General features: G+C 47.1%; 1 protein-coding gene across 1 annotated transcript in view; it reads right to left on the bottom strand.

Moving 5' to 3' along the window:
- Positions 1-12,718, bottom strand: part of IGSF9 (immunoglobulin superfamily member 9) — a 90,823-nt gene that overhangs the window by 33,137 nt on the left and 44,968 nt on the right. Inside the window, exons 4-5 of the mRNA XM_054998884.1 lie at positions 6,386-6,538; positions 420-571 (exon numbers count right to left, since the gene is read on the bottom strand). Of these exons, the coding sequence (XP_054854859.1) occupies positions 420-571; positions 6,386-6,538 (305 nt within the window). The remainder of the gene's footprint in view (positions 1-419; positions 572-6,385; positions 6,539-12,718) is intronic.

Below are 12,718 nucleotides of genomic sequence, written 5' to 3'. Positions count from 1 at the left end.
CTGCTCCCCAACCCTGAGGTCTAGAAGCACGCCCGTCCCCTTTTAACTAAATCCTGAGAAATTCTGCAACGGCTTCCCAATTCTGTATGAAGGTCCCCATTCCTGCCTTGTAACACAGCCACTTTGGTGTAGTGGTTAAGAGCGGCAGGACTCTAATCTAGACAGCCAGGTTTGATTCTCCACTCCTCGGCTTGAAGCCAGCTGGGTGACCTTGGGTCAGTCACAGCTCTCTCAGAGCTCTCTCAGCCCCACCTCACAAGGTGATTGTTGTGAGGATAATAACAACCGCTCTGAGACAGCGTTAAGTTGTCCTGAAGGGTAGTATATAAATTGAATGGTATTCTTCTTATTATTATTATGGTGTCCATGCTTATTCCTAGACCCTCTGCCCCAGAATGCATACACATACACAGTTGTACCTGCACTTTGTCTCCACCTCTTATGGCTTGGTTGTTCCTCTTCCAAGTGACGAAGGGCTGAGGGTTGCCAGCGGCTGAGCAGGTGAGGGCGAGGGGCTCTCTGTCTTGCACTTCTACAAACGCTGGCGGGGTCTCCTGGAAGGTGGGGGGAGCTGAAAGAGAGCTTTACTGAAGGAGGGTCAGGACCCAATCTTCCACACCGTATGAGCTAGGTGTTTCACGGCTCAGAGGTTGGCACTGCCGGGCATCTGCTGAGACCCGCTCTCCTCTAGAGGGCCGACCGCCAACCAGAGCCCACGGAAGCCACCACCAGCTGCTGCTCCTTTCCCCTCGGTCAACTCTTTCACCCTTTTGCTTCTCCATCTGGACTCACTCCAGCAGCAGTAACTGCTGCTCCCCTAGGCAGCATCTCATTGATTTTCTAGGGCAACACAAGCCCCTGACTCCCATTCCAAAGCAAGAAATCCAGGGCCCGCAGGACAGGGGAATGCATCACTCTTGCCCTGGGTGACGCAGCACTAGTGTGCAAGTGAAGAAGAATAAACCGTCCTGCCACACACCCAGGTCACAAGCCCCTAAAATGCCCCCACTCCCCTCCACTCTGTCCAGCTGAAGTCAACCCCTCCATTCTGTCTTTTTGCTCATTTGATCGGCTGCTTATGCTGACAGAATCTTTAATCATGGTGTCACTGGACTGTTTTGTTATTTGGTGTGGTTTGTGTTTTGAAGCTGTCCCAGAAACCTTTACCAGAGGGGCTGGGTGGAAATCTTTCCAGGATACAAACCTCTCCCACCATGCTGTGTCATTCCAGCTTTGTCAGGCTTTCCTTCCTATATTTTTGCTCAGCTAGCTCTCCTGCCATGGTCGTAGCAGCCCTGCCCTGCCCAGCAGGCAAATTAAAGCCAGTGGCAGGAAAGAGAAGCTGCTGCCGTGCCTCACAACGGTCTGAATAGGTGCAAAAAGCCAAGGGAAAGAAAATGGAGGGCCAAGCTAAGAGGGGAGGGAAATTGAGGCTGGCATATGCTGAGTCAGGGCCACTGCACAGAAATCCCAAACCCTGGGCCCTCAGAATCAAAGCAAATCAAGAGACGAGGAGGAGACTTCTCGCTGTATCTCTGTATGAGTCACTGCTCCACGCTGAGCAGTTTTATATTGACCACCACTTGGGTAAATAGGTATGCTGTGTCTCTTGGTCACATGCAATTTGAGCCTCTGAAAATCACTTTTAATGCTGAGAAGCCGCAGAATGACTTGCACGTGGAAGAGGCGGTCCGTTGCCTCTCTGCACCAGTTCCTGCTCTGTCCCTCTCCTAATCAGGAAGCAGACTCACCACCCACAGAGAAGCACAGGCAGTACTCCTGTACGCAGGCGCCTCTTGGGATTCCAGGCACAGCAGTGGATCCAGAAGCCCCCTACATGTTAACTCTTGAGTGTGCCTCTTTCTAACGCTTGCACGATTTAAGAAACAAATCTCAGAGTGCAAGAGGGAGACACAACTCGCTCACAAAAAAAGCAAAGCCTTGGTTATCCGAAAATTGAGACGAGCCGGTGGGCATCACGCTAGACAATATTAATAAAATAAAACAGCCTCCACTTACATCCATACCGATCCCTTTCAAATAGCCCTTCTACTTAATGCCTCCGCCCCGTTCGGAGCGGCGTGTTTGTGCGATTGTCAATCCAAGCAAGAAGCAATTGATTACAAAGCTGGCAGGGACGAGCAGCCGGAGAGACAGCAGGAAGATTATGAGCAAGGAACAAAGGTCTGGAAGGGAACCTGAGCAGATGGAGCAGGAGAGGCTGAAGATTCAAGCCAGCCAAAACATCGAGGGCAAGGGGCGAGCTTCTACCAAGTGACTGGAGAGTATTATGAGATGAGCAGAGGAGGATGCTGGGAGACAAATCTCTGAGGCTCATGCCTGGTGAGGGGTGGCAAGAGCAGTACAGGGAGAAGCCCCCAGCAGTGCTGATTCTGTGAACCTGGGCAGATCATGAGAGGGAGGGAACGAAGGGTCGCATCAGTGCTTAGTTCTCGTGGTGGCCCCTTCTTACATGCCCAGGGTAATGTCGATCGCCACTTTGGGGTCAGGAAGCAATTTTCTGCAGGCCAGTTTGGCTAGGGATCCTGACGGTGTTTTGCCATTTTCTGGGCATGGAGCGAGGGTCGCTGGGGGTGTGCAGGGAAGTAGTTGTGAACTTCCTGCACTGTGCAGGGGCTGGACTGGATGACCCTGGAGGTCCCTTCCAACTCTATCATTCTAACCCAGAAGCTTCACTCTGTCTGCAAATCAATAGGCCCGCATTGCACACTCCTAAGTCCCTGCAGTAGGAGAAAAATTAGATCCCAAACTGGAGCCCAAGCAATACAAGGCAGCTCACTAGCTGCGGCCTCAGGGGAACTTTAATGCTTTGGGGCATGAAGTTGAAACTAGTCAGAGTCTGCATGGTCTCCTTCGCCCCGCCATATCCCGCACGAGCCTGCTTTAATATTTAGCTACTAGCCTCCAAGCCTCACACGCAGCCCTACATTTGCTTCTACTTTATAGCAGCTGTGCAGAAAAGCATTTCTTTCTCGTGATATTGTATATCTAGCAATTGTGTTTTCAACTCCCCCCTCCACCGTTTCCCCAAGGTTTTTTTGTTTTGAGAATCGAATGGAGAAGTTCTTTTCTGCCTGGTCCTCACAACAACCCTGTGAGGCGGGTCAGGCTGAGAGAGAATGAATGGCTCAAAGGGAATCTGGACTTGCCGGTTTTTGGACACCGAATGTGGGGTCTAGACGGACCCTTATTAAGGACAGACCTATCAGTAGCCATGCTACTTCAGTGGAGCCTCCATGGACAGAGACAGTATATCTCAGCTCTTGAGGGACGAACAACAAAGATGTTCTCTTTGGGCCTGCTTGTGAGTTTCTTGGCAGCATCTGCCTAGAAAAGGGATGCTGGACTGTGAGATTCAGCAAGGCAATGCTTAATATAAAAATCAGTGACTATTCTGATCCAATTTTCTATCTTTCTTCCCCCCGTTTTAATGCTTCTTTCTGTGAACTGTGTATGCAAAAATCAAGCTGGATTACCAAGTGTTTAAAAGAGAGAAATAAAGACTCCGTTTGGGAACGCCCTTTGTCTCAAAGTCCATCCAAGCCTGCCTCCGTGTAGGAAGCAGCAGGCGAACTTCTGGTTTGGCTTGGCTTTTACAGGCTGGGGAGAAGCGAGCATGGGGCAATTTCCTCTCTTTTATAGGTGTACACATTTTACTGGGCATGCTGTCTCTATTCAAAACAGAAGAAGAGCAACCTTGCAAGAACAGGTGAAAGGCTATCGAGTGCTGCGGCCTGTTCCGGCAGAGGCCAACCAGGTCCCACCAAAAGCCTACAAACAGGGCATGCAAGCAGCAGCACTCCAATACTCTTTGTCCCCAGCATTCCCAGAACATTGCTCCAGAACATGGAGGTTCCATTTATTGTTTGGCCAATAGCAACCAATACGCTTATTGTGCCTCTGTGAATTTGTCTAGTCTCCTTTCTGAAAGCAAACCAAGCTAGAGGCCATCCCCGCCTATCATGACCTTGCGTGTGTTTGTATGTGCCATCAAGTCACAATCGACTTATGGAGACCCCAGCAAGGGGCTTTCAAGGCAAGTGAGAAGCAGGGATAGTTTGCTATTGCTTTCCTCTGCAGAGTCTTCCTTGGTGGTTGCTAAGGTTGCCTGTTCCCTCTAGCCTCCCGCCGGGAGGGTTGGGACCTGGCACTTACCTTTCTCTGGCCCTGTCTAAATCCATGCATGCACTCCGTCGTCGTCGTGATGACGTCATTTCCAGAAGTGACATCACCACGCCATGCGCGCGGCAGAGTCATTTCCATAAGTGATGTTGTTGCGCCGGCTGCAGGAGCGCTCCCATGCTCCGCACAGCTCCGATTCAGCCAATTTGGGGACCAAATCGGCCCCAAACAGAGCGCAGGGATGCTTACAGAAGTGATGTCACTGTGCCAGGTGCGAGCACGCACCCTGTGTGCGCTCTTGAGGTGCCTGCCGGTGGCGGACGAGGGGATAAATCCCTGGGATTTTGCCCACCAGCAGTGGGCACCTGGGAACCCTACTGGCCCCCCATCGAAGTACTGATCCTGCTTAGCATCTGAGATCTGATGAGATCAGGCTAGATCACGCCGCCTTCCCTCCAAGCTGGCATACTGAATGCCTTAATTTCACATGGCAGGAAGGACCTCCTTATGCCTTTCCTGAACTTACTGCCTACAGTTTCAAGGGTGACCCTAAATTTATTATAAGACAGAAAGAAACTATCTCTAGATCTAGTGGGCTTAAGACAAAGTGGTCTTGAGTCAGAGGAGGACAGACTCCAGTGGAGTAACAGGGACATTTCCTAATGCAGCTTAACAATAGAATCAATGAGCTATGAGAGAGACGGGCTTTCCTTCACCGGAGGGCTTCCAGTAGAGGATGGGCAGCCATTTATTGGAGATGCCTCTAGCTTTGGATTTCCTGCATTCAAAAGGGGGGTTGGACTAGAAGATCTATAAAAGCCCCTTCCAACTCAAGGACTCTCTCTCTTCCCAGATAGCACTAACCCTACTATATAAAAGGCAAGCCGTACTGGTGACGACTCACTTTTCATCCCCACGCAGGAGCACTTGCAGGCACCTCCGCAGGGATAAAAAGTGAGTTGTCGGCAACACAGCGTACCTTGGAAATCCCGAGGAGGCTGCTGTGGGGGCAGGAAGGCCCAGCATGGCCCTCCCGAGTCTCCACAGTGGCCGCAGAGGCGGTGAGGAGGACTCGCAGCAGGGGCCCACCAAATCAGCTTTCTAGAGCCATTGTATTTTTCCACACAACGGGCTCTGTTGCTAGTGACTTTATATGCCTCTTGTCATGTTCCCACACCCTCAGTCATCTTCTGAAGCCACTGTTAACTGCCTTGGGAAGACAGAGAGAAAAGGAAGCAGCTAGGCATGCTTACATAATGCCTGGCTGCATAGCCAGCTGAGAACCTCATCCTTAACCCTCAGGGAGTCCTGTAAGGCTACCTAGGCTCCAGCTCTTTGAACAGAAGTTCTCTCTTATACATCTTAAGGAGGAGGATCCTTTTTCTTCCTCAGTAAATCAATGTAGAAAACAGGTGATCTATGCTAGAGAAAGCAGCTATACCCATTTTGATGCTAGGAGGGTGTGTTCTCCGCTTGCCTTGGGCATTCCCTCTAAGGGTAAACTCCCTTCCTATTTGGAATCCTTGGTTAGCCCAAAGTTATGTAGGACCATTATGCATGCCCGATTTAACTGCTCATTTTCAATGGTATTGTTGGGTCATCTGTTTGGGATTCCCTTTTTGGATCGGTTATGTCCCTGTCCCATCCAGTTGGTAGACTCTCTTGTACATATTCTCCTGCAATGCCCTTACGTGCTCCAGTTTAGGCTAAAATGGATTATGCATTGCTTTGATAAATGGAATATGTTTCCTTTAGTGACATTAGAACAGAAAGTTCAATTCCTTTTAAAGGATTCTGTTCCAAACGCACTTATTTTGTTGCTCGATTTCTAGAGGCTGCAGAGAAGCATTGAAGAGAGGTGGGTTCTATTTAAGTTTTCTTTTAGCCTTGTTCAAGATCTAGGTCCAAGAATGGAGGGGGGGGAGAAGAAGGAGATGGAGGAGAAGGAGAACCATCTTATCTTTCCAGCTACCCGTCGCTGTTGCTGAGGCCAGATGTACAGATACATCTTCATTACCGTGTCTGGATCAAACTTCAGCAAGCACACACAGACACTGAAAAGGCAGCAGCCAGGCCCCTGAACCACGATCTTCCCAAGAACCCCCTGTCCCAGCACCTTTCTAAATTCGTATTTTAAATCAGTCTGTGTACTGGTTTTAAACTGACGCAAGCTGCTTAAGGAGCCCGTTTTCAGCTGAAAATGCAGGAAGTAAATAAATATCCTAAAATATCCAACACGTACAATTGACGGTGAGGTGGACCCAGGTGCCGTTCTGGAACTCGTCGTCACTGCTGGGCCGGTCCAGGAAGAGCACCCTGCACTCATACCAGCCTTGGTCCTCGGCACGCAGCTGGTCAAGCCAGAGAGAGGCGCCCTGGTAGACTCTCACACGACCTGTGTGGCAAATGAGAAATCAGTCAGGGTCTCCTGCACCGTAATCCAAACCAAACGTTTATTAGTTTTCCCTGAGCTAGCACAGAACGGGGAATTGTTACTATGAAAGGTTCCACTGTACTTGACTGGAACTATGGAAAAAATTCATGCGACTAGTCCAGAATAAGGGTTCAGAAATGAAAAGGGGGAGGGGAGAGAGGTGCAATAACACACTCACTGCAACCTGAATAAATCATGAACATGTAAACCTAACAACTAACAGACTTTTTAAAAAATACACCCACATTTTGGATATGCTTTCTTAAGGATTGGAAACCAGGAGACGTAAGAACAGAAGTGAACATCCTTTGTAGGGAAGCTTCTTGTTTCCCATAGCGGCCCGTCAGAGGCATCCACAAATCCCAAAACCAACACAATAAAAGCATTATCTCCTTTCCTAAGCTAGACTGCCCCTGAACATGGAGGTTCTGATTAGCAGGTGGGCCCGGCTGGACCAGACCAAAAGTTTATCTAGTCTAGCTGCCTGTTGCACACTGTGGAATCGCCAGCTGCAACCCTCAGCCCATACAGTAGCAACTGGTGTTCAGCGGCATACTGCCTCTAAACATGGAGGTTCCCTTTAGTCTAATAAATGTTGGCTTCTCCTTCTCCATGAATATGGTTCCTCCGTTTTAAAACTACATCATTTAGACAGGATTCTGGCAGCGCCAAGGTCTATTATTTCAATAGTCAGGAGAGAAGTCTGCTGTAATTACAAAAGTTATCATTATCCTAATATCATGCACACTTCTCAGTATGAAGGCTGAGAGTTAAAATAAACTAGACCCATTAACTCATTCCATCCCATATTGCAAACAAGCACCACATGAAAAGAATTAAAGTTTTCTCATCTGAAGAGGGAATGGAACCAGTCCCAGAGGTGTACCAAACTGGTTGCAAAACCTTTATAGGCCTGAACTGAAATCAAGCCAGAAAAGCTTCAACGACAGCTGAAAGTAAAACAAATCAGAAACTGAAATGGTTCGACTTCTCAATCAACCGTATGGCTGGAGGAATCCCACTATTCCATAAACTGCCAATATAGATTTTGTCAGTCTAAGAGAACTAGAGTTGTTAATCATTGGCTGACATCCAGTAGGAGAGGGAGGGGTGGTGGGGAATACCCAGAAGTGACATCACTGTGCCAGCATGATGTTTTAGGATTTGCCAAAACTCTTTTGTAAAACCACAGAGTTTTAGGTGAATCCTAGAGTGCCACTTTGGTATATTTACCAAAAGTGACTATTTGGCTATTTCCCCCTCAACTCTCTGTTGAGTGCCGACTAGTGGCAGACAGGGGGGAGGGAGGGAGGAAGGAAGGGAGGGGGGAGAGAGAGAGAGAGAGAGAGAGAGAGAGAGAGAGAGAGAGAGAGAGAGAGAGAGAGAGAGAGAGAGACCATTTTCATTTAAGGCCAGAAAAGGAGAGATGTCAAGTTTATAACCTTTATGACTTTGTATAAGCACTGTACAACATTGGCAGCTTCAGGGGGTTGCCAGCTCCAAAAAGGGAAATTCCTGGACATTTGAGGGTGGAGTCTGGAAAGGGTGAGGTTTGGGAAGGAGTTTAGCAGAGTATAGTGCCTTAGAGAGCTGCTGTAGCATGGTGGTTAAGTGGCTGAGTTGTGAATCAGCACTCTGCTGGTTCAAATCCCACTACTGCCATGAGCTCAGCAGTTGGCCTTGGGGAAACCCCTCCCCTCATCCCCAGCTCCCTAGTTGTATTGTGTGGAGATCACTAATCTGTCTAGAAGAATGGTATACAAGCACAGTTACTATTATTGTAACTACTATACTACTACAGAGTTCACCCTCCAAAGCAGCCATTTTCTCATACTTTTTTATTTTATTAATAAGATTAAAAGCCCAATAAAAGGGCAGAGAAAAGAGAAATTAAAGAAAAAGAAATAGAAAGAGAAAAAGAGAAAGAATGAAAATTAAAGAAAAGAAAAACAAAGAAAAATACATATTTCATTTTCCATTTTCCTCTACACCTATCATACCTTTACACACATTATTCTTGTAGTTTTAATATCTCTAAAATTTACCTTTTCAATATTGCCCCCTTCTATTTATTTTTCCCAAGTTTATCTTCTTAGAAATCAAATCCACACATCATCAATTCCTTTTTTCTCATCTCACGCAGAAAGTCAATAAGAGGTTTCCAATTAACCATAAAGGTAGACAGTGTTTTATCTCTGATCAGAGCTGTAAGTTTAGCCATCTCCGCTAACTCCGTCATTTTCGCAATCCAGTCATCCATTGAAGGCAATACCGTCCTTGTCCATTTTTGTGCATATAAAAGCCTAGCTGCCATTGTCATATATAGAAATAGGACACCATGTTTATTTTCCAACTGTTTGTCTATTAGCCCTAACAAAAAGGCTTCTGGTTTAAACTGTATATTGATCTTCAAAATTTTCTGTATCATATGAATTTGTGACCAATTTTTTTTTTTAGCAAAGCAGCCCTTTTCTTTAGGGGAACTGGTCTCTATAGTCTGGAGATCAGCTGTAATTCTGGGAGGCCTCGAGGCCCCACCTGGAGGTTGGTAACCACGGCACCAAGGAGCGTGCTATTTCAAAGCGCTTCAAAACTCCACACAATTCTTCCCCCCTCTCCCCATCTAGCAAAATGAAACTCCTTTCAGTTCGGCGAAATTTAAAAAGGGCGGCCTCGCCTCCATCTTTCAGACGGGCTGCTCTGCCCCTCCAAGGCTTGCGGCCTACTTCTCTCTCCCTCAGAGAGTGCCCGAAGACCACCCTGCTGGGGTCTCTTTCCCCCTCCTGGGAAGGAAGGGCTTTGCTTTTGTGACGCCCGGGCTTGTGGGGCTGGGAACCGCCATGGAAACAAAAGAGTGAGGCCAGCCCTGACCGGCGGTGCTGGGTTAGAGGTCAATTAAACAGACATTAAGTGTTACACAGTGTCTCTTTCTCTGGCCAGGAGGGAGGGAGGGAAATGCTACACAAGGCAGGGATGGACGTAAGAGCCAGAAAGGGGGCAGGCCTAGGGTTGCCAGCTCCAGGTTGGGACATTCCTGGAGATATGGGGGTGTGTGGAGCCTGAAGACGACAAAGTTTGGGAGGGGAGGGACTTCAGTGGGGTATAATTCCATACAGTCCTCCCTCCAAAGCAGCCATTTTTTCTGGGGGGCTGATCTCTGTGGTCTGGAGATCAGTTGTAATTCCAGGAGATCTCCAGCTTCTACCTGGAGGTTATAATGTATCAAGAATATCGTGATGTTCTAACGAAATAAGGTACTAATACAACCATTACAAAGTAATTAACTTGTTCTTATTTCATCTGTGCACAATTTACTATCCGCATAGCAGTACACGCAATCTTCCCACCTTCAGACCTCTACGTAAAGTAATAGTGCATTCAATACAATTGATGAACAGTCATTCAACAACATTCAGTATTGCTTTTATCAACAGTTAGGGATGAAAGGTGCATAAAGTCCATCAATGCCAATTGTGGGTCAAGGTGTGCAGGATGGAAAAGTCTGAAGGTGGAAAGATTGTGTGTCCTGTTATGCTGATGGTAAATTGTGCACGGATGAAATAAGAACAAGTTAATTACTTTGTAATTGTTGTATTAGTACCTTATTTCATTAGAACATCACGATATTCTTGATACGTTATTGCCTCTTGTGATTCTCTCTGTACTACCTGAAGGTTGGCAAGCCTAAGTAGACGCCCCTCCTTCTTCAAGCAGGCTTTGTTCCAAACATGAAGGCGCTTGCCATGTTTTCAGTATGCTCCATCCACATCTCAGCTTTGGCACAATTCTCTCCCGTGCCCCGATCAAGAGATGAAAGCACAGTCCCTTTGGCTGCACTGAATGGGGTGGACATTTTGAAAACCAAATGGATTCTGTGCAAGGAGAAAGGACGTACATGTGTGCATGCTCATCCACAGACAGCCCACGTGGCAGGGACGTGGATTTGAATCCCCACTCTGCCACAGAGCTATCTGGGTAACCCTGGGCCAGTCCTTCACTTAATCTACCTTAGGGCTTGGCCATCCTCTAAAAGCGCCGCTAGGGCTGCACGTAGAACAAATAGCCAATCACCGAGGCACTCTAACAAATGTTAGTGTGTGACCACATACACATGTACATGTATGAAATATTCGAGCCTCACTCTGGATTGATTCACTCACCGATGGGGGCTATCAGAATGGTTATGGAACCTCTGCAATAGTGGAAGGAAGGAAGGAAGGAAGGAAGGAAGGAAGGAAGGAAGGAAGGAAGGAAGGAAAAGAAAGAAAGAAAGAAAGAAAGAAAGAAAGAAAGAAAGAAAGAAAGAAAGAAAGAAAGAAAGAAAGAAAGAAAGAGAGAGAGAGAGAAAGAGAGAGAGAGAGAGAAAGGGAAAAGGAAATGATTTGGAGGGAAGAAAGAAAAGAAAAAGAAAGCCAGAGGGGAAACTGGAAGGAAGGAAGGAAGGAAGGAAGGAAGGAAGGAAGGAAGGAAGGAAGGAAGGAAGGAAAAATAGAGGAAAAAAGGAATAATTGGGGAATGATCTAGAGGGAAGAAAGAAAAGAGAGAGAGAGAGAGAGAGAGAGAGAGAGAGAGAAAGAAAGACATCCTCCCATGGAAAAATGAGATATTGTAACATAAAGCCTATCTCATGACGAGAGGCAGTGCTCCAGCACAGAGAATGCCAAAGCACTGAGGGGCGTGTCTGTGTGGACAGTTGTGTTCTCCCTTGACACATCTGAATCTGTTTCAGGCCTGTTCATGTAACCCAAAGAGGCGACAGAATCCTGAGATGGCAGAACGGACTGCACGATTTCACTACCCAAGAGGCGTCCTTTCACAAAAGCCTCGTGGCTCCCTCGCTGCGCTCGACCGTTAGCGGAACACCCCATAAGCTGAAGGCGGCTCACCAATTGTTCCTGCTCCGCAGAAAACATTGGAATTGCAGTTCTGTGGGGCGATCTGTAACATTCCCAGTATCCTTACAGAAAGGCCCAAAGTCCTTTGGGGGAAGCCACAGAGTTGCCAACTTCTAGGTGGGGCCTAATCACCAGAGTACCGAGATCAGTTTCCCTGGAGGAAAATGACAGCTTTGGAGGGTGAGACCTATGCCGTCCCACCCCCACTGGTCTCCCTTCCTTCCCCAAACTTTGACCTCCCCAGGCACTGCCCCCAATCTACTGGAATGACCCAAGCTGGAGTTGGCAACTGTATAGGACACCTCAAACTGGTATAAAATCAGTGGAAGTTTGTAATGTACATATATTCTGCCAAAAAGTTTTCAGTTGAGAATATATTCAAAGTTTTTTGTTTTTTTTTAAACGGCCTGTTTGAAACCCTAGCCGAAAACTCAAAAAAGGCTCAGTTCTAGGGTTGTTAACTCCAGGCTGGGAAATTCTTGGAGATTTGAGGGTGGAGCCTGGGGGAGGCAGGGTTTGAGGAGGGGAGGGGCCTCAGCAAGGTATAATGTTTGGAAGTCCCCCTTCCAAAATAGCCATTTTCTCCAGTGGAACTGATCTCTGGTACCTGAAGATCAGTGGTGATTCTGGGAGATTTCCAGGCCCTCACCTTTAGACCGGCAACCCTACTCAGTTCTGGTTCCGCTCAGTTCACGCTCAATTTGTGCCAATTTCAGTTCAAAAACTGGTTCAGCGCTCCCGGAAACTAGTTCTCACTCTAGAGCTCTGCATTCGAACAATACCGATTCACGATGGGGTGAAATAAGTTAAAGAGCTAATTCTGCCACAAGGAATCAAGGCTTTTAACAGAAATCAATTAATAGACTCAAACTGAAGAGGACAGAGAAGCCAGACTGAGCCCACTATATTAAAAACATCCATGCAAATAGGAGCTCTCTTTTTTTTTTGCAACATATTTGAAATATTTCGGTGGCAGGAAGGGCACATGTAAGCACGCAGATAGAGTTCAAAAGATGGTAAGATCCAGCCAAACTTCAATTAGGAAAAATTTTATTCTAAAGAACCAATTTTTTTTTTAAATCTTCCTACATCGTGTTCCATCCAGGGTTTTAATACAGACTTCCATTGCTTCCATTTTGCCTAAGGGACATAAATCCGTTTTTTGTGTGTGTATTTTTGATTTATGTAAAGTTTGCTATCTCAAATCTGTCTCCTCCAACATTCACAGAGACTTCTGGGATCACTC

Source organism: Eublepharis macularius, chromosome 1, assembly GCF_028583425.1.
Source record: "Eublepharis macularius isolate TG4126 chromosome 1, MPM_Emac_v1.0, whole genome shotgun sequence".
Classification (NCBI taxonomy): Eukaryota; Metazoa; Chordata; class Lepidosauria; order Squamata; family Eublepharidae; genus Eublepharis; species Eublepharis macularius.
Note: the sequence above shows the minus strand (reverse complement) of the source record. Positions and strands in the feature narration are given on the sequence as shown.